General features: G+C 38.6%; 1 protein-coding gene across 5 annotated transcripts in view; it reads right to left on the bottom strand.

Annotated features, from left to right (window-relative positions):
• The window catches only part of LOC127440538 (rho GTPase-activating protein 12-like), a 58,890-nt gene extending 41,392 nt beyond the window's left edge, over positions 1-17,498 (bottom strand). For all 5 annotated transcript variants that reach the window (XM_051697197.1, XM_051697198.1, XM_051697199.1 and 2 more), the window contains exons 1-2: positions 17,344-17,498; positions 6,741-7,462 (exon numbers count right to left, since the gene is read on the bottom strand). In XM_051697197.1, coding sequence (XP_051553157.1) covers positions 6,741-7,388 — 648 coding nt within the window. In that variant the 5' untranslated portion in view covers positions 7,389-7,462; positions 17,344-17,498. The remainder of the gene's footprint in view (positions 1-6,740; positions 7,463-17,343) is intronic.
• Positions 17,499-21,641: the final 4,143 nt, after the last annotated feature.

The raw sequence follows: 21,641 nt of genomic DNA, 5'->3' as shown, positions 1-21,641 counted from the left end.
AAATGTACTCATATATATGCGTGTATGTGTGTGTGTATAAAAATATAGTATCACCCCATCCCTGATTAACACTCAAAAAATCTGCTCACCTGAACTATAGCGCGATGGGTGAATGGCATGAGAAGATGGCCACAGAGATATTTTTAATGACTTTGTGTTGTCTCTTGGAGTTTAATGAGCACAAAGGCGTATCAGTACATCCACAGCGTGAAGATAGGATCTTGTGTATTTATGAATGAAATACTCGTTTTAAATTCTCCCGTTGCCATGACATCCCCTGAATACTTTAAAATACTCATGATAACTTTTGGCAACTCTATAACCTGTAAATCTACTTTGCTAGCTAATTACACTTAGACATCAACACCATAGAAATCTATACAGAATACGCTAGACTGGATGAACAAAGAGAACATTTTCAAGATGGCTGCGCGCTAGTTTCTCTGGCGCATAAGGTGAATAGCAACACTGATATGATTGATAAATGGGTTCTTCTGAAAATGCATAAGAGATCAAGTATCATTTCAGCTGGAGCAGAGAGAAGTGGAAGTTCTTAATATAATGAGCCAAGGAGCTTGAGTGTGGGGGAGACAGATCTTTGTGTCAGAGAGAGCCAGAAGTTTTTCCCCAGGTAGATCTGAACAAACCCCTAACTCTAAGTATTACACTTCAGCACAAATCATCCTATACCACCTGTGCTACAGACATGAATGATACCTCAAATTATGCAACTTGTTCTTTTCTAAGTGATCTTATGATTTTATGACTTATGATTTTTGTCTTGCAGACTAGAAAATGGGCAAAAAAATTCCACTGACTTGCATTTAAGGAGGGGAAAAAAACTTATTTAGGGCCCAGAATATGATAGGGACTTGGGGGTGGGCTCTTCTGGGTCAATAATAACCAGCTAGCAAACACCTAAAACACCCTAGCTATTACAGTGCTGTGATTTCTTGTATTTCGGTGTATTTTTCATACTAAATTGTTTTAGATCTTCAAACGAGATATAACATAAAACAAAGGCAACCTGAGTAAACACAAAATACAGTTTTCAAGTGTGTGTGTATATATATATATATATATATATATATATATATATTTTATTTATTTATTTATTTATTTTTTTAATTATTATTATTGAAGCAAAAAAAGTTATCCAACACCTATATCACCCATGTGAACAACTAACTGCCCACTTAAATTGATAGCTGGATGTGCCACCTTTAGCAGCAACAATTGCAACCAAACGTTTCTGATAACTGGAGATCAGTCTTTCACAACGCTGTGGTGGAATTTTGGCCCACTCTTCTTTGCAGAACTGCTTTTGTTCAGCCACATTGGAGGGTTTTCGAGCATGAACTGCCCATTTAAGGTCTTGCCACAGCATCTCAATCGGGTTCAAATCAGGTCTTTGACTAGGCCACTCCAAAACTTAATTTTGCTTATTTTGAGCCATTCAGTGGTGGACTTACTCATATCCTTTGGATCATTGTCTTGCTGCATAATTCAGTTGCGCTTGAGCTTCAACTCACAGACTGATGACAGGAAGTTCTCCTTTAGGATTTTCAGAATTCAGCAGAATTCATGTTTTCCTCAATTATTGCAAGTTGCCCTGGCCCTGAAGCAGCAAAGCATCCCCACACCATCACACTACCACCACCATGCTTGACCGTAGGTATAATGTTCTTTTTGTGGAATTCTGTGTTTGATTTATACCAGATGTAACGGGACCCCTGACTTCAAAACAGCTCCACTTGATTCATCAGTCCACAGAACATTTTCCCAAAAGGTTTGAGAATCATCAAGGTGTGTTTTGGCAAAATTCAGACCAGCCTTAATGTTCTTCTGGGTTAGCAGTGGTTTTTGCCTCGCCACTCTTCCATGAATGCCGTTTTTGGCCAGTGTCTTTCTGATAGTGGAGTCATGAACAGTGACTTTCATTGATGCGAGAGAGGCCTGCAGTTCCTTGGATGTTATCCATGGCTTTTTTGTGACATCCTGGATGAGTCATCGCTGTGCTCTTGGAGGAATTTTGGAAGGCTGACCACTTCTGGAAAGGTTCACTACTGAGTCAAGTTTTCTCCATTTGGAGAAAATGGCTCTGAGTGTCATTCTTTGGAGTCCCAGAGCCTTTAAAATAGCTTTCTAACCCTTCCCAGACTGATGTGTTTCAATCACCTTTTTCCTCATCATTTCTGGGATTTCTTTCAACCATGGCATAGTGTGCTACTGGGTGAGACCTTTTAGCAAACCTCATACTGCTGAAAAAGTTCTATTTAGGTGTTGATTTGATTGAACACGGCTGGCAGTAATCAGGCCTGGGAGTGTCTAGTCTAGCTGAACCCCATTATTTATGCAGTTTCATAGATTTGGGGATTTAGTAACTAAGGGGGCAGATACTTTTTCACATAGGCCCAGTTGGTATTGGATAACTTTTTTCTTCAATAAACAACATTATCATTTAAAAACTGTATTTTGGGTTTACTCAGATTGCCTTTGTTTTATGTTAGATTTTGTTTTAATTTTTGAAAAAAATTTAGTATGAGATCTACACAAAAACTTTTTACCAGCACTGTACCTAGCAAATTCCTAGCATCGTTAAGGGTCGCTTTTGCTAATGTTGCCGAAAATTCCCAACTTAGTCATATCACTGCTACAGATGAGTGAATACCCTTTAAAGGTGACAGAACACAGTTATTAGACACAATCTCAAACCCAGCATCCAAATCGAACACTGAATCCACTAAACTGGGACATAAGAAGGTACCCTTTAAACAGATACATATCAGCTGTGGGCTAAAATCAACTCAATGCATGGGTACACAAAGTCTAAGACAGCTTAAACCCTTCTCACAGCAGCCTTCTAAAAGGAGTATAGGATTTAGCATTAGAATGGGATTGTATTAGTACATTTATGCCAGGGGTATTTTACGTAACATGACCCTAACATAATTTCACTACTAGAACAGTGAGGTGTGAAATTATTCTGTTAAAAGATCACAAGTGATGCAAAGTATGGTGATAGGTGATACATTTTTACAGTCAGGTGTATTAACAGTAGCTACAATGCAGTAGTATTATGAAAGCTTTAGTGCAATAGGCCCATTGAACATGTAGATTCAGTTGACAGAGCAAAATGGATTAAAACAGCTTATGAGTTTCCTCTGTATCAGGTCAGAGGAATCAGAATTCAGACTGTTATTTACAATTATTTACATTTATGCATTTGGCAGACACTTTTATCCAAAGTGACTTACAGTGCCCTTATAACAGGGACAATCCCCCTGGAGCAACCTGGAGTTAAGTGCCTTGCTCAAGGACACAATGGTGGTGGCTGTGGGGATTGAACCAACAACCTTTTGCTTACCTTTTCAGTGCTTCAGTCCACTACGCCACCACCACTCCAATACAATTATATTATTGCAGCTCTGTGTATTGTAAAGACAAATTAAAAACAAAAGTGTGTGCTTGTATAAGCCTGTTTGTGTAAAGATCTAATGTGATGTGTAAATGCTATGAGTATCTTTTGTTGCATTAGTGCATGTTGTTTTTTGTTTGTATTTTGTTTGGGGGGGGGGTATTCTTGCTGTAGTGTGTGTGTCTTTCTCAGGCCAGCTGTCCACTGAGCTGTTATGTAGCAGAGCTTATATAATACAGCAACGCACATCATTCACGTACACTTGCTAGAAACTCACACATACACACTTGCTTTGACACAAACACATGCACATTCTGGTCACATCACCAAGTCACAGCAATACTTTAAGAACAACATGTCCCTGTTTTGTTTCTTCCTTTGAAAGCAACTGCTGTTCTCTGTGTGTCTGCGAGCATGTCTACAGAGTGACCTGTGTGAGTGTTTTGCAAGCTTCACTGCATTTGCATGGCAAAGAGAGGTAGTGGGGAGCGTATCATAAACGTAATTTGTCGATGGTCCTGTCATTTAAATGTACCGTATGTGTAAGGGAGAGGAGAAAGTCAAAGAGAGCAAGAAAGAGAGAGAAAATGTTTTTCTCCTAACTCTGGTAGATGCAGTAATTGTGTCTTTGTGCAGTAATTGAGGCTATTTGCACTCATATGCTACAATTCTGCAGTATGTAAGAATGTTAATGTATGGTGCAAATGGAAAGCGTGTTTGAGTGTATGTATGTGTATCTATCTTACCGGTCCCTCTGGGTACATGATGTCTCTGCAGTGCTGTTCAGTGCAGAATATTCTATCACGATACTGATCTGATACTGAAACACTGGATGGAGGATGCTAGAGCCAGTGCACAGTGCTAATACACACACAAACTAATACAGACAGAGAGCAACACTTCCTCACCCCTACCGTTCAACACTGTCACGTCATGCTGAACATCCCGACCTAAACTCTCTCTTACTATCCCCTTCGGTTCTCAAAGAGATTAAGCAAATCTTCATATCAACGTAGAGACAATCCTTCTGAAAGTGAATGGTGACTGAGGCTGTCATTCTGCCAAACAACTCCTTTTGTGTTTCACAGAAGAGAGAAAGTCAAATGGATTTGACTTTCAAAATGATTATGAAAATCTGATAATGAGAATTTTCACAACTCAGATATAACAGTTTCTTTTGCAGAGTTGCTGTAGCCACCACTTAATAGTCAGAGAATTTTAGTGAAAATAATTTTGCTAAAAATAAATTTTCACTGCTAGGGCTGTTCCAGTGTCAATTCTTTTACAACCGCGGTGGTTAAGGTCCAATCACCGCCGGTGAACGGTGTTATACGGTGGTTGAAGGGCGGGGGAGGGAGTGTGTTTATTGTGCATCAAACTTTAAAAAGTGCGTAATTGAAAAAGAAATAAAAATTAAACTCTTTGTAAATATCAAAAAATACCCCCCACAAAATAAATACAAAACTTTTTGCATTTGTTTTATATTTCTGTCAGTTATTGGACTATACAGACGATCTTATAGGCTACGTCTGTAACATGTAGCCTATACGTCAAGGACTAAAAATATTCCAGATGTCAGATTCTGTTCATATTGTTAAACAAAGTTCAACAAAACTAAACAGCTTTGCTGGAAGCTTTTCAATTGTCAGCTGCTTTTAATTTTTTGCAAGTTATGTTTCCAGCCACATTCAATACACTTCCAGAATGCAGTTACAAAGAAATTACACGAAAATGTTTTAGTTGTTATTTGATTGAGTTTACAAAGACAGGATTATGAGGATCAATTTAAAAATTTTACTTCAAACATTGTTGATGAAAATATGACGAGAAATAAACAACTCTGCAAGACATTACCTATGCCCTGACAATGTTTTAGATGAAAAGTCTTTTTGAATAAAAACTTGTTTATTTAAATGATCCAGTCGTTAGTAAGAGGATTTTTTTTCCATCTAAACTGCATGTCGAGAGATGGAAGCGCAGGTACGGCGCTTTTATAATCACCTATTTTCAAACGCGTCTTATATATATATAGCCTATATGAGCTTAATCAGCTATATCAACAACATTAATAAAAAATTATAACTTAAATCTGTGAATCAATGAATGTAGCGATTGCACAATTAAGCTTGAGTTCTAGATAGAGCAAATAAAAGGCCGCAAGCTCTTTCTTTCATATTGTCTGTTGACATGATATCAAGAATAAGCTCTTCTGTGCATGAGTTTGTGAAGGAATTTAGGAATTGTAACTTCAGTCGGGAACGAATGGACATGTAGTTGATTCACATAGTCTTTGTGTGTGTTTGGCTTTAGTTGCGTGCTATATGCGTATCTTGTGAATACGCCTTTACCATAACAATGCGCAAAATCAAGAAGACTCTAAAAAACTGAAAATGAATAGCCTACGTCCCGCTAAATAATCTACAAAAGATCTAATACTTTATTATACTCATTAAATGACATTATTTCAGGAATTTATTTCAAGTTTTCATAAGGTCTTTTATGCAAGCTGATCCGTTAATGTCACATGCACAACCACCGGTGGCACTCTACCATTGCGGTGGGGTGGTTGCCGTGGTGATGCCAGCAGCCCTATTCACAGCATCGCATCCCTTTCTGACTCACAGCCCAGATTTTCACTAAATTGCACACAAACTGTTTAACTCACTCCCTGCAATTTTTCCTTTACTGTAAGTTGATATAAAAGAGCATTGGTGTCAAACAAGTTCAGAGCACTGTCTCCTGCAACAGAATATTACGTTACACCAGATGACCAGAGATTGCTGCAGCAGGTCTGTATGTGTGTGTGTGTGAGAGAGAGAGTGAGAGAGAGAGAGAGAGTGCATTTAAAATAAGGCATTCACCTCATCCTACACATGCCATGATGAAAAAACAGCAAGTATACTCTGCTTAGCAGAAATGCTGTGATGATGCAGCAGGAGGAAAGACAAAAAAACAGAGGGAGGAGATTACTAAAATAAAAGGTTCAGAAAGAAGAGAGGGAGTGTGACTGTAGGTCTGTGTGAAAGAGAGGGTAATTATTCACCAAAATTAAAACTGAGTAACTATGGCTCGAAACAGAGTTGTGTAAAGGGATGTTTATGAATAGGTATTTAGATATTCCAACATATCAAACAGAACCAAAAAAAAAGAGCAGAATTTACTTAAATCTCCTTTCAAAAACTGAAATGGTGCTAATTTGATTAATCCAAGTTGTTCAATAGGGGTAAGAGAGATTAATGTTCAAGCAAGGTTTAAGAAAACCAGAAGAGATCATCAGGGGTGTTTGTTGTACTCTGTGTGAAGGTATACAAATCATTCTCACCTGCAAGTTATCAGTGGAACTGCTGAGCTCTTCCCCAGACTCCGAGTCATTCCGCTTCTTGTCCAAAACTCCTCCCTCTCTGGCCAACTCTTCCTGAATTGCACCTTTTTCCGGTCCTCGTTCCCACTTCTCCGACTCTATATCTTTATCCATCTCTACATCACCTGTGCGATTTGGGGACTCCGCTCTCAATTGAGGAAGTGAGCCGTGGGGTGTGTTTATTTGTGTGTGGGGTACATGCCCCATGGGGCTGCCCGGGCTGCCCCTGTCATCTCTGGGTGGCAGTAACGCAATGCTTTGCCCAGTGGAGGGGGATAGAGACAAGATCTTCTTCTCATCTGAACGCTGGATATCCAGAGCAGAAGGCCGAATAGTTCCAGTTCCCCCTCGGGCGACTGCCCCTGTGTGCGGGAGGGGTTTGGGAGGAGGCATGAGGGCCCGTCGCACCTCTCGGACATACTGTGCGGGGACATAAAAGGGCTTACTGCCCTCATCCTTGCGCACCTGCCACCAGTCATCATTGGTCTTCTTTACCATCAGGTAACGTTCCCCCTGTTTAATGGTGATCAAGCGGTCTTTGGATTTGTATTCATAGTCATACTCCACCTCTACGTACGTCTGACCGGGAGCCACTGGGTGGTCCGTCATCACTGTCAAAGGTCAAAGTTCAACAGCAGGAGGAGAGGAGCATGGTAAGGTGAGGTGAGTTGATATGGATTCAGCTGAAGGAGAAAGAGAGAAGACATTTTATCAGAAATACCAGTGACTGATGTATGTATCAGAGTGTGAAATGAAAAGTGATGTATTTCCCTGCCCAGTTCCCAACTAGAACCAGTAAAAACTCTTTAATCACAGTTAAGTACAAACAAGGATTTTTTTTTTTTTTTCCACTTGCAAACCCAGTGATGTGGTAAATGACTAAAGAATGATAAAAAAAAAAAAAAAAAATATCTACCAAGCACATGTGCATTGCTAATGGTTTTACCCTTTGACTACTTTAAAATTAGATTTGCTATAGGGATGGGCACGAGTACTCAAGTACCTGAGTACTCAGAAGTGACAGCAATGATTCGATCATGAAAACGAAATAGGGGCCTTATTTTTAATTTTGAGATTATGTTGTGATTTTCAGCAGTACCTTGATTGTCAACAGAGACGTGTCATAGCCAAACTGATAAATGATGCTGCAATGCTAGCGTTTGTTCTACAGGTTTACGATAATCAAAAGAAAGTTTAATTCACAGTGTTTTGAACACTTGTCTCTGCAAACATTTGCTAAACAAATTTTATCATCATATAATGTAGAAACTTTGACTCAATGTATATTATTTAACAAAAGTGTATGTTTATCATTGACTCTAAATCTCCCTGGCATGTTTGCGTGATGTCAGACACCTGCATCTCTGTGAATTCAGAGGTGCGGATTTCCGCACGAGTTTCCAAGTTGTAAGTCCAACAAAGTGGTGTTCCATTGCAGTTTTCCCAGCATGAAGTTTAAAATTCTAAGTTAAATGTGAAGAAGCATGAATCATCACAGCAACAAACTCCAGAGCACAGTGTGACTTTCTGTCTGGGGCAAAGACAGCGCTCTACACTCTGGAGGACTGAATTTGTCAGAGCAGTTCTTAAGAGTGTACACCAGGGGTCGGCAACCTTTTTGACATGGAGTGCCATTTTTTATTTTCCTGGTCAATGGCTGTGCCAATGCCATGAGTTAAAAAATGAGTTAACACAGTTAATGTCACAAATTGTCTTATTTGTTTACTGATCATGAAATTGTGTGGAATCTTAAATATTTCTTATATTATGAATGTATATTTTTCAAAATCACACAGAGGGGTAATCATAGCACGCAAGCAACAGCGAGAGGAGCAGGCTATTTTATTTTTATTGATGTAATCATTCCTCATGATCACACAGCGTGTTTTCATCAGCTGAATGGGAGGCTAAACACTATTAAAGTGTGACGAGACTCACACTGTGCGTGCAAGCCATTCGTGCATCACAAGCCAATCAACTATTTAGCTTTGATTGTGAAACCTTTTCGGTGAATCGCACCTGAAAAATCCTGAAAATATATTTCCAGGTTTAATTTAGATTTTGAATAGACTCAGATTTTTTAACCCCACGATGTGGGTTTATGTTTTCTCTTTTAATCGTTTAATGTAATTTCGAGTTTGATCATGGTTTAAGGACGGTGTACCTGTATGCTGGGTTGGAAATCTCAAGGATTAGTAGTGGTGTTTTCCTTATTACATCATGTGTTGTTCTGAAAGCAACAAGAAACAAATGAAACACGGAACGTAGGATGTCATTCGCACAGCCTGACCGAAGCAAAGCGGGCGCGTTTACTCGTGCGATTAACCGAAAGTGAAGTGCTGCCGGCTTGTTATGCACGAATGGCTTCCACGCGCTGCACGAGTCTGTTGGGTATACTGCAGACTCACCACATTTTAACTTTTTGTTTATTCTCCCATTCAGCTCATGAAAACATGCTGCATGATCATAAGGAAGGATTACATCAAGATGAAGATTGGAATGCAGGTGTGAATTAATATAAATAAAATAGTCTCGCCATTGCTGGCGTGCCAGTGATTACCCCTCAACATGCCAATGCTGGCACGCGTGCCATAGGTTGCCGACCCCTGGTGTGTACACACAAACACAAAAGGAGAAATCTTCCTTTCGTACATCTGATGGAGCACAGCTAAATGGAACACAACGCAAGGTCTTCAAAACTATTTTCAACTTAACATGGCGTTTTAAAAATGTGATGGTTATGGAGTCTCCAGTAACATCAACCACAGTTTGCAGATACACTGTTGGGTCAGTCCATCTCAAGTAGTCCCATAATTGTAAAGTTGGTTGCTTGACCATTTTTAATTTTCCTAATTTTTTTTTGTATAGTGTGCATGCAGAACATTTCAGGTTTCTTTTTTTTTTTTTTTAATGGGGCCTAGAAAGTGCAATTGTTTTTAAAATTCCCCTCACTTTCATATTGAATTTCTCTGGTTAGGGACCAGATAGAAACCTAAACTTTTCACAGAAAAAGTCCTCTATAGTAGGAGTCTGCTGTAAAAATGTTACCTTTGAGATTCCACTGGTTACAGAGCTAGGGCTAGTAGAAATCTGGGGAAAAGCCTACTTTATTCATGCATTTTGAGAAATGAACAGATGTAATATAAGCATTACAAATAACACAAATGAACAGTATTTTACATGTACATGTTTTATTAGAAGCTGTGAGATTTCCTGTCTCTCTGAAATGTTGTGGGAGCGTTCGGTGACAGTAGTGATTTCAGCAGGTGTCAGTTTTCTGAGTACATTGTTCATGGGAACACACACTTTGTCCTCAGTAGACATTTTGAATGATGTTCTTGGTCCAGGTGGGTGGGAGAATTTTACAAAAACACCACAGTTTTCCAAGCTGGTGTCCAATGGTGTGTCTTTAACGCATTGAGTTTCTCAGCCAGAGAAACAGAGAATTCATCCCTAGGGAGAACGACAGTGATCATTCTGCTCTGTCAGTAAAACCCCACTGCTTAAAGGTGATGTTATCAGGAAGTGTGTCATCTTTGTCTGAATCTTCAAGCATCTGCAGTAAGGCCTCTATACCTGCACACTGGTCACACTTGTTGAGCATGCATTCATAACTGTTTATGTCACAGACTAGAAGTTCCAGCAGCTTGATGTTCTGACGTTGTGCGCAGACACAGACAGTGTGTGTTCCAGATGCTTCTGCCAGCACACATTTTGGCCTCAGTTCACATATTTTTGATCTCCCTATCTTTAACATTTGATTTTTAAACTCCACATACAGTACATTAAGGTTACTGAAAACTAAACGCTCTTGTTTATGAACTTTTTGAAGAACCCTGTGATAGATCATGCTTCACTGTTGCCAATATAAAAAGTAGTAAAATTTTAGACCTCATTGACAAGCATAAGCTATTGCATGTCAATCAAACATAATTACTGTAAAATACTGTTCATTTTTATTATTTGTTTTGCTTATATTACATCTGATAATTTCTCAAAATGCATGAATAAAGTAGGCTCTTCCCCAAATTTCTATTAGCCCTAGATAAAAAACAGGTGGTTTTGCAATACCAATACATAGACGTAATCACTCAACAAAAAACAAAAAAATAGGAAAATTAAAAATGGTCAAGCAACCTGTATTGCACCACTTGAGATGGACTGACACTGTTCAGAAACAGTGGTGTGCACTTACGAAGCTTATTACGGTAACCTGAAGGAAGAACAGAGATGCGCATTCTGAGCATTGTTTCATTGAATTGGCCAGCGAGTCTTCACATAATGACAAAATATCATGCATTAAATTTTGATTATGCCCTCTTTTGTACTTATTGTAACAGACTACGTTATAACAGCCTATGATAATGAATTAACACTAGAAAAACATGACGCAATGCAGCAGCCAAAGATGTACAAACTGTCTACGTACCTGTCTAGGAAAGGAAAACAAAGGAAAGGTAAGAGAAAAAAGAAAAGTCTCTGGGCTCTACACTTATCTAGCCACCCTGATGACTATGCATTGCCAATTTACTTTATGAGCCTGCAAATTTAGTCCCTAATTTTCATGCTCAAAGTCAAATTTTAATAATCACTCTCCTCCTCATCACATGCAATAACTTTTTATTAGTGCCACTCTATTGAAATTACTTAATTGTTCAGTATATCATTAACGTACATGATCTACAATGGACAGTCAGGACTGCTGAGAGGATTATTGGTGCCCACCCTCCAAGACCTGTACGTCTCCAGAGTGAGGAAACGTGCAGGTAGAATCACTCTGGACCCCACACACCCTGCCCAATCCCTCTTTGAACTGTTGCCCTCTGGCCAGCACTACAGAGCACTGAGCACCAGGACATCCAGGCACAAGAACAGTTTTACCCTCAGGCCATTTTCCTCATGAACAATTAAACTGCCTCAGGACTCTCCCATAGTGCAATAATGTAAAAACATATCTCATGTATATGCAAATTCACATATTTAATTCAATAACTGTACATACCCCTACCTTACACATATTACCACTTGCACATGTACATATGCCATTCTGTTATATGTATGTCTATTTATATTCTTCCCTTGTTTTATATTCTGTCTCACTGTAATGTTCTGTGTGCACTTGTTTCTCCCATCACCAAAAACATTCCTTGTGTACGTGAGAACTCTTGGCAATAAAGCTCATTCTGATTCGGATTCTGATCCAGGACACAAACAAAATGAGCAAATCAACTCATTCTTGAGTGTTCAACACAACACTCCAACAAAAACACCATTATCAAGAAAACAGGATTTTGAAACAGGGGAATTTGCCTCAGGTTACATGAAATTCAACACACATCCACACTCGAAGTAACGTGTCTGTGATTGGAGCAACTCCATTAAACACTCCCTGAGAGACGATGATGGGGTCAGACATAAACTGTACAATCAGCACAAGTGACACTGCAGTGATTTTCTACAAGTGACACCTTTAATGCCTACACTCTTGCTCTCCCCAAACACATACATACACTTACTCAACAGCTACAGAAATGTTTAATATTTAATACGTTTTGCATTAAACATAGTTTATATATTCACAGGCAGGCACGAATGCACGCACACTTATAATTCAGAAGCCGCTTGGGTTTGACCTAAGATACATCTGTGAATAATATGGAAGTTTTACAATACATACAAGTGGTGTAATTAGGCCTGTCGTGATTACTAAATAATCGTCTGATCACGGTTATTTGATCTAACCACAGTTATTTGAGATAACAGCGATTATTGTGCACTTCCAATCACATTTTAATGCCCAAATAAGGGAATTTTAATATTTCTGTCACTGAGTCACACCACAGATGTCAGCTAGGGTAGCTCCTGTCCGCTCCAGCTCCTGAAGCGTGAATCGATTCTCAAATGCTCTGATGCTTGCGCTGTCAGCAGAGGCTTGCGCCAAACTACCGCAAAAATATAAACAAACAAATATAAAGTTTGAATCGTAAAGCGATCCGGCTTCACTTTAAACGTTCATGTAAACAGCAAACGTTCCTGGTCATAGAGGGTTCGTACATGCAGTGTAATGAAGCACTCATGCAGTGACACAGAGGAGGAGACGCACGCTTTATCTCTGTGGAGTGACAAAATGATCAAATTAAATTTCAAAGGTTTTGTTTCATGAGGAATAAGGGCTCGTGGGTTTAATCAAAGAGCACTAAGAAATTAGTACAGAAATATTTTACTATTGCATAATACTGAATAATATAATATAATATATTACAAATGTATATTTAATTTTTTATAAAAAAAATATGAGTTCCAAAAGACTAAACTAAACTAAGTTAAACTAAAGTTGACCAAAATGAGAAACATTTAGATATAGTTATTTAGAAATATTTTGATATTTAAAATATTACTTTTTCACATCATTTTCAGCACACATGCACCTTAAGAAATATGACAATTTATAAGACAATTAATTGTGAAATCCATAAGAGACAGTTCATCAGCATAGCCCTAAAACTGACAATTAATCATCAGAATCACAATTATATGTTTAATAACTGTCAGCTAAAATTCATAATCGTGACAGCCCTAGGTGTAATGGTTTATCATGGCACGATCCATCACAGTTCAAAAATATGACGATGTGTATCGTGAAGAGTGAATACTTATTTCTTTTTTTTTTGCGTCTATTCTATGAAATATGCACGACAATCTACACCAATGTAATGTGGGCATACAAATGGAAACTGCTTCCAGAGATCTTTTATACAGATATAACAACCTCTGTGCTTTTACCGTAGGAGAGAGTGTAGCAGTCAACTAGCACGTTACGACAGTTAACGTCGACTAATCGTTAAGATCCCATAATCCATTGGGAGCTGAGGCGATGTCACGTTCCAACTTTTTTTTTTTCTAACAGCTGTGAACCACGAGTCGGACGGCTCTTCTCAACTGTAAGTGATATATATACCAAGAAATTTGTGCTTAAATAATTATCGCAGTTGTTGTTCTTACGTCATATATTCGGGTCCCGAGACAAAACCCACGTCCCCGGATAAGTATGTCCAAAATGCTTTTGTACCACTCACATGGAAACCTAAAGAACATAATGTTTTACCAGCCAAGAAGTGCATCCTTCATCAAATACAGTACATACTGTGACAGTATGCGGTTTCGGAAGCAGGGTTAGCCTAGTGTTAATGAAAGTCAAATAGAATGTAAAATGAAATTGTCAACAATTTATATGCTTCTGAGTTTACATACAGCATGATTTTATGAATGTCAGCTGACATTACGTTTCCACCCAAGGGTTTTTTGTGACAAAAAGTGTAGCGCATCAAAAAGTTGGAATATGGATATGGAAACGCAAATTATCGCTTATAATTAAGTGTCGACATAATATTTTTACATTTAACTCTAACGCATAAACTCTATGTCGAAACTTCAAATGTCGTGAAAAACTGGTTTGGAAACATATAGTGTCACATGACAGAATTTACCCCAATCGTTAGCCTGTGTTAATCATGACGACAAGGTATACATACTTTAAAGCCAATTTATTGTATGTGAAGCATTTCTTGCAGTGTTATGGATTGGTCTTAATGACATATCTGCACAGATCCGGTGCTGCCAACACATCTGCATCATGACACTTCCAGGAGTGCCAACACAAATATTTTGTATCATGCACTTATCATCGACAAGTGCACGGAGAACTAATGAATTGCCACTCTTTGGGATTAATTTAATCGTGGTAGCCATACGTTTATTTATCAAAGTTGCTTTTCCACACCATTCAAAATAATACACGGCAGTCACGTAATACAAAAAACATATTTCTGTGAACAAAGATGTTTTAAATTAAAAATAAATACACAATACTAGGAGAAAAACATCAGTATGCTTTCTTGTAATACTAACATATAGCCCAGTTCTAATTATTGTTTAGCTTACTTTTGAAAAAATACAGGCAAAATTCCCTGTATTATATTAAATAAATTATCAAATGAATAAAGCATTAATTTTAAAAAAAATCATAATTGCCAAACGAAAAAGGAATATTGTTAGGCCTATATAATTGCCTTTTTTTTTTACATAAACTTAAATTAGCCTTACCCTGTTCTGTAGACGAAAAAAGTCAGCTGAATGACATTCTCAGAATGTTCTACACTTTTTTTCAAGACTATTTTTTAAAACTATTTGTCCAATGCTGAGTTCACTTTCAGAAAACGAGCTCGTTTTCTGAATGTTTAATATTTTAAATCTAACGCTCTTTATCTCGGATCACATTTGCTGAGCTTCTTCAGTAAAATGTAAATTGCATTATGACGCTATAATTAATTTTAGATGACAATCAAATTCAGTTGGTCATTAAAAGTTGCTGGACAAATGTGCGGGACATAATGCAGTTGTGACAGCAATACTTTAGATTAGATGATTGTTCAAAATAGCCTATTGAACGTCAGGAATGTATCATATGTAAACCCTGATATTACACCGCATCAGTATTTCTTTAATAGCTGTGCACACAGCATATACACATCGATGGATGGTCCTTATACTAAGACTGAAAGTTTCCCCCACTACTTGGTGCAGGTTGCCAGCTTGAACAGGGCCATGACGATTCACTTTCGGGTCGGAACCCGTGGCGATAGGTGCAACATCAGGACCAATATTACAGTCCTATCAGAAGGGCAACTGTTCCCTTTTGATTGCAATTCCTCCACTTCTGATTGCTTTTATTTGTGAAATTAAAATGACAGTAAGCTGGCTAATTTCAATGAATTGTCTCAATACTCTCCCCATTTAACCAAAACTTTGTGGGGGTGATTAGGGACATCTGGGGAGGCGAAAGGTACACAATTAGCAATATACACACATTTCTGTATGGAAATGGCTTAAGGGCAGGTTTATTTTGCGATAAACCAAAACTCATGTGACAAAGTATGTTTTTTTAAGCATGAAGTCATCACGCACACCATTTTTACCGATAAAAGGCCATTTGAATGGAAACCGGCAGAAGACGGCAAATTTCACAAACATCTTTTTACGCATTTTCACTTTGTCAATAACAAAACAGCACGAAAAGTGGATGGAAACTAGGTTATTGTGACCTTTAGTATTATGTATGAAAAAACATTCTTTCTACATGTTCAAGTGCAGACACAACAAAAGGTGTGCCTTGGATAATTACATAAAAGCAAATAAAAAGCAAATAAATCCTATTAATAAAACAATTAGTTTTTGAGTTCTTGAGTTCTTTTGAGTAAAACAAATAATTTAATTGAGTTCTTCAGGCACAGATTCAGTGAAGGCCTGTTCATAAATAAAACGTACAGCACAGGAAGACTGGCTACCCAATACAATGCTGGCACAAGAAGACTGGCTACCCAATACAACGCTGGCACAAGAAGACTGGCTACCCAATACAATGCTGGCACACTGCTTAGCCAGAGACCGCTGAACACAGCAACTAAACACTGGCTTAATGAACAAGTCTGATCCAATGAGTGATGACATCAGGAAGAGTAAATCCTGTGGTGAAGTGTCTGAGCACAGGATTGTAGGATGAGAGAGAGATCAAAGATTTCTTTCATGTGTAGGACCAGAAGAAAGAAGTTTAATACACAAGGACCAGACACAAACACACAATTCCCAGATGAGAGATCTGATGAGTCAGAGCTTTCCTTTTACTGTCACACTGGCAAAAGCATGAACAAACACAGACATTTGTCATGGGAAAACTACAGTGAATGAAAGTCAGAGAAAACAACGTGGGATGTTTCAGTTCAATTAATAACAAATCATGCTAAATTCAAGTTTAAGACCAAAGCATGTGACAGTTAGTTCCACCCACACAGAGAAACCTCATATTTCAAACACAATCCCTCACTAACACACAGCCCACCCAGTCAGCATGACAACTTAAAAAAAAAATGCTTGCTGTCATTTTTTTTTCACCTAAATGACAGCACATAAAACCTGTATTACAGTCTGTCAATGCTGTTAAACATTTCCATCAATACATGACATAAAAATGCTCCATTTCCTCGTCATTTCCCTCTGCATAACATTTAAAACTGTCAAATAATGTCTCAGGCAATGACACATCAATGTCAGATGAAAAACGTCAAACTTTCCCAGTTAAACGATCAAAAAATAACCCAACACACAATACAAAATGAGACTAAAATTACACTCAATACAATTAAAGCCAGACTGACACAAAAACGAAGAGTTTGTAATCTGTGGTGAATTCCCTCCCCTCAGGTAAATCACTCTCATAAACTCACCTGTGTGAAAGATTTAGTTCTCAACTTGTTTCCTGACAACAACAAAAGAAGTGCTTTTACAAACTTCCCCTGCTTCATAAAAGACACAGAACACTTTTTATGCATGTAAGGCAGTGTTAAATTCTTTATAAATGTGTTTATTTCAGCTGAGGTGAAACCTGAAGAAACAGGTTCGCTCTCATTCCTACCTGCTAACCTGCTAACGCGCTACAAAAATCCCCTCAAAACCGAGGAAACACCTTGAACAGTCCGTATTTTCACACATCACCGAGATAGGAACTTACCTGAAGCGATATTCCAGGTGTTCCGTGGACTAAAGTGGGTGAAATATGCCTAATTTGAGGGTCGTTGGTGTTGTTGAGGAGTTGTGTGTCGAAGTTCCTTGTTCCTGAGCCGCGGCGCGAGCGAACTCCTCCGGCACGCTCTTTCCCCACGCGCACACTCGTCGCTCCGCTCCCACGCGCTCCTGACGGGCCGGTGCCTGTGAACAACGCTGGGACTCTTCACTTGGAGGGATGATTGACGGGATATGGACGCCACCGTGAGGCGAGTGATGAAACACACACACACATAAAGTGGCACCGAAAAAAATTGCATTGGATCGAATAAATATCAAGCCAAGTTGCATTTATTTTTTAAAGATAGATAGCAAGCACACGTTTCAAGCTATATATTTTTTAACAAGAAGTTTGATATGTTTTAGATTTTAAAACAATCAATATTCTGTACTGTTCAAAATTAATTAAAAAAAAGTCATGGGTCATTCTATAAGTAGTGGTAGGCTACATTTGGCATGGCATTTAATAGTGAGAAGAACAGAAAAGCAAATGTTTCCCCTAAAAACACAAATATGATCTTACATAGCAAACTTAAAATTCCAATCAAGCAGACGGCAGGTGGTTAGAATGGGCAGCAACATCTCCTCATCACTGACCCTCAATACTGGAGCCCCACAGGGCTGTGTTCTCAGCCCACTCCTGTATTCCCTGTACACACATGACTGTGTGGCAACACATAGCTCCAATGCCATCATTAAGTTTGCTGATGACATGACGGTGGTAGGTCTGATCACTGACAATGATGAAACAGCCTACAGAGAGGAGGTGCACACTCTGACACACTGGTGTCAGGAGCACAACCGCTCCCTCAACGTCAGTAAGACAAAGGAGCTTGTGGTGGACTTCAGAAGAAAAGACAGAGAACACAGTCGCATCACCATCAATGGAGCACCAGTGGAGAGAGTCAGCAGCTTCAAGTTCCTGGGTGTCCACATCACTGAGGAACTCACATGGTCCGTCCACACTGAGGCCGTTGTGAAGAAGACTCATCAGCGCTTCTTCTTCCTGAGACGGCTGAGGAAGTTTGGAATGAACCGCCACATCCTCACATGGTTCTACACCTGCACTGTGGAGAGCATCCTGACTGGCTGCATCTCCGCCTGGTACGGCAATAGCACAGCCCACAACCGCAAAGCACTGCAAAGGGTGGTGCGAACTGCCAGACACATCATCGGAGGTGAGCTTCCCTCCCTCCAGGACATCTATACCAGGCGGTGTGTGAATAAAGCTCGGAGGATCATCAGAGACTCCAGCCACCCGAGCCATGGGCTGTTCTCACTGCTACCATCAGGTAGGCGGTATTGCAGCATCAGGACCCGCACCAGCCGACTCCATGATAGCTTCTTTCCCCAAGCAATCAGACTTTTGAACTCTTGCTCTCCCACGATCAATACATCAGCACTGTACTTTATTACTCTTATATCTCACACCGGACTGTCATAAATTATATTATTATTATATTATATTCTCTCTTAACAACACACTGGCAACTGACTATCAACCGACAGCCTGAATGTCAATACAGTACATTACAACCTACTGTATATTTTATATATACTATATATACTTTTTTATTGTATAATGTGTATTCTATATTGTGTGTATTGTATACTGTACATTGTATGTTATTATTTGTATATTGTGTTATGTGTAATTATGAGTATATTAGATTTTAAATTGTGTTGTGTTAATCTGATGTTTATGTAAATTAGTATATGTCTCATCACTGTCACGACTACTATGTTGCTCGGAACTGCACCCAAGAATTTCACACACTATTGCACTTGTGTATATGGTTGTGTGACAATAAAAGTGATTTGATTTGATTTATATTTGAAATTCAATAGGCTATATTTTCTAGAAGCCAAACTCAGGGTAGTCTCGTTTTGTGTGTGTATATATTAAATTATATTCATATATATATATATATATATATATATATATCAGTATATACACACACATTTAGTATATATACAGGGTTGGGGAGTAACGGAATACATGTAACGGGATTACGTATTTAAAATACAAAATATAAGTAACTGTATTCCATTACAGTTACAATTTAAATAATTGATAATTAGAATACAGTTACATTCAAAATTTGAATGTAACGTTAATCACTGAAGAGATTATTTTGCATTTTATTGTCATTTGTTTCATTTAATATTTAGTCCTTTCAGATGGAAAACATTTATACATATAAATGATGCAATCCAAAGTGCATTTGAACAGCGGTGAAACACTTTCTTATGATGTGTTACATTCATATGAGTAGACAGAGAAGTAAGTTTGAAGTTAGAAGCAGAAGAAATAGAAATAAACCTTGTGTAAATTGTCAGCTTTACGCTAAGCTAAAATGCTATTTCTAGCCATTTTACATGCACACGTTACCAGGCACGATCATATTTTTTTAATCAAGAAAATTCACGTTAGATCCTTTTCTGCATATCGCGACGCCATTTTGCAGCCCTCTTTAGCCAGTCGCGGTACGTTCGGCATAATGCGGCAGCCCATTTCAGCTTATCGCCGCCTGTTCGGCCCCGTTTCGTAGCGGCCCACCGGGAAAAGTCCCAGTTCTCCCTATGGCCAGTCCGCCCCTGATACAATGTATGTAAATGGGTGCAACCAGGCTGCTGGCTGTCTGAAGGTCCAAAAGGCATGTTTAGGCAACATAAAAGTAATCCACACTCCAGTTGATCAATTAATGTCTTCTGAAGCAAATCGATAAGTTTGTGTAAAAAATAAATTGATCATTTAAACTTTATTAACTTTAAAAAAAAAAATCGCTTCCTGCCAGCAGTCGACGACGCATCAGTGACGTAAGCACGAATTCACGCGAGAAGTCGGAAGCGTGCGCTCTGTATACAACAGAGGAATGAACGTCACACGAGAGTTAGTTAATTTCAAACAGCAATACAGTGCTGGTCGGAAGCAACAATTTAAAGTTAAAAACGTTTTAATTATGGTACAGAAGATATTAATTGATCGACTGGAGTCATGTGGAATACTTTTATGCTGCCTAAACTTGCCTTTTGGACCGTCAAACAGCCAGCAGCCTGATGGCACCCATTTACATGCATTGTATGGACAAACTGAGATGAAATCTGCTTATAAAAATCTTCACTTCGGTTCTGCTGTAGAAGGAAAGTCATACACATCTGGGATGGCTTAAAGGTAAGTAAACAATGACTGAATTTTCATTTTGGGGTGAACTATCCTTTTTAAATACATGATTGACATACACATACACAACACTGGGGAATTATACATTAGTCCAGCACCAATAAATGTAAAAATGGGAACATAAAACATACGTTAATGGCCAAAAAACAAACTAGACAAAAATAATCACATTAAGGACGCATACATAAATATGCATAATAAATACATAGTTTTGTGATACCATATCAATAAAATAAAATAAAATAAAAATACATTAACAAATTAAAAATTACTTTTGGAGTCCCTTTACTCTTCCCTTACTCCCCTTACACACTTTCGATTGGCATTCGTCCAAAATTTCCCAGATCACCGGAACTACTGAGCTCTATCTAATGTTCCACTCGTACCCCTTTAAGCGACGGACCGGGACCCCGAAACATGCCATAAGCAAGTGAAGAAAGAACGGTGAGGGCAAACGTACTAAAACTTATTGTACGAAAAGTATGCGTACATAACTCAGAAACGCAAGTTAAAATAAACTATTAAAAACAGAATCCATGTTGTTTGGAATTACTGCAATTAATATGAAAGTGCATGTTAATGTGTGTTGACATTCAAACATCCGTCACAAAAACACGGAAGTGAAAGATCTCTAGAACTAAACTTTCCTCAAAGTCGCAAGCACATTTTGAATAGAAGATAGGCATACGTTTAAATAGTCTATTGACTTAGTTGAGATGAAAGTAAGGATTTTTTCCTGATGAATTGTCTCCCTTTCCACCTCTGTTGGCCACCACCACTACAGTTCAGTGAACGAAACTTCCTCCTGCCCGTGTGGAATTCAGCTACTGTGTGCGCATAATACTTGTTGCACTGTTTCTACCTCAAGTGGTTAGACTGGTTGTGCAGCAGTATGGCAGAATCATGTGTTTCTTTGCTCAGGACCAGTTCATCTGTTCAATCTGCCTGGATCTTTTGAAGGATCCAGTGACTGTATGAGCTGTATTACAGACTGCTGGGATCAGGATGACCAGAAGAGAGTCTCAGACCTTCACTACAAGACCTGCTTTAGGTAAATCACC

Source organism: Myxocyprinus asiaticus, chromosome 5, assembly GCF_019703515.2.
Source record: "Myxocyprinus asiaticus isolate MX2 ecotype Aquarium Trade chromosome 5, UBuf_Myxa_2, whole genome shotgun sequence".
Classification (NCBI taxonomy): Eukaryota; Metazoa; Chordata; class Actinopteri; order Cypriniformes; family Catostomidae; genus Myxocyprinus; species Myxocyprinus asiaticus.
Note: the sequence above shows the minus strand (reverse complement) of the source record. Positions and strands in the feature narration are given on the sequence as shown.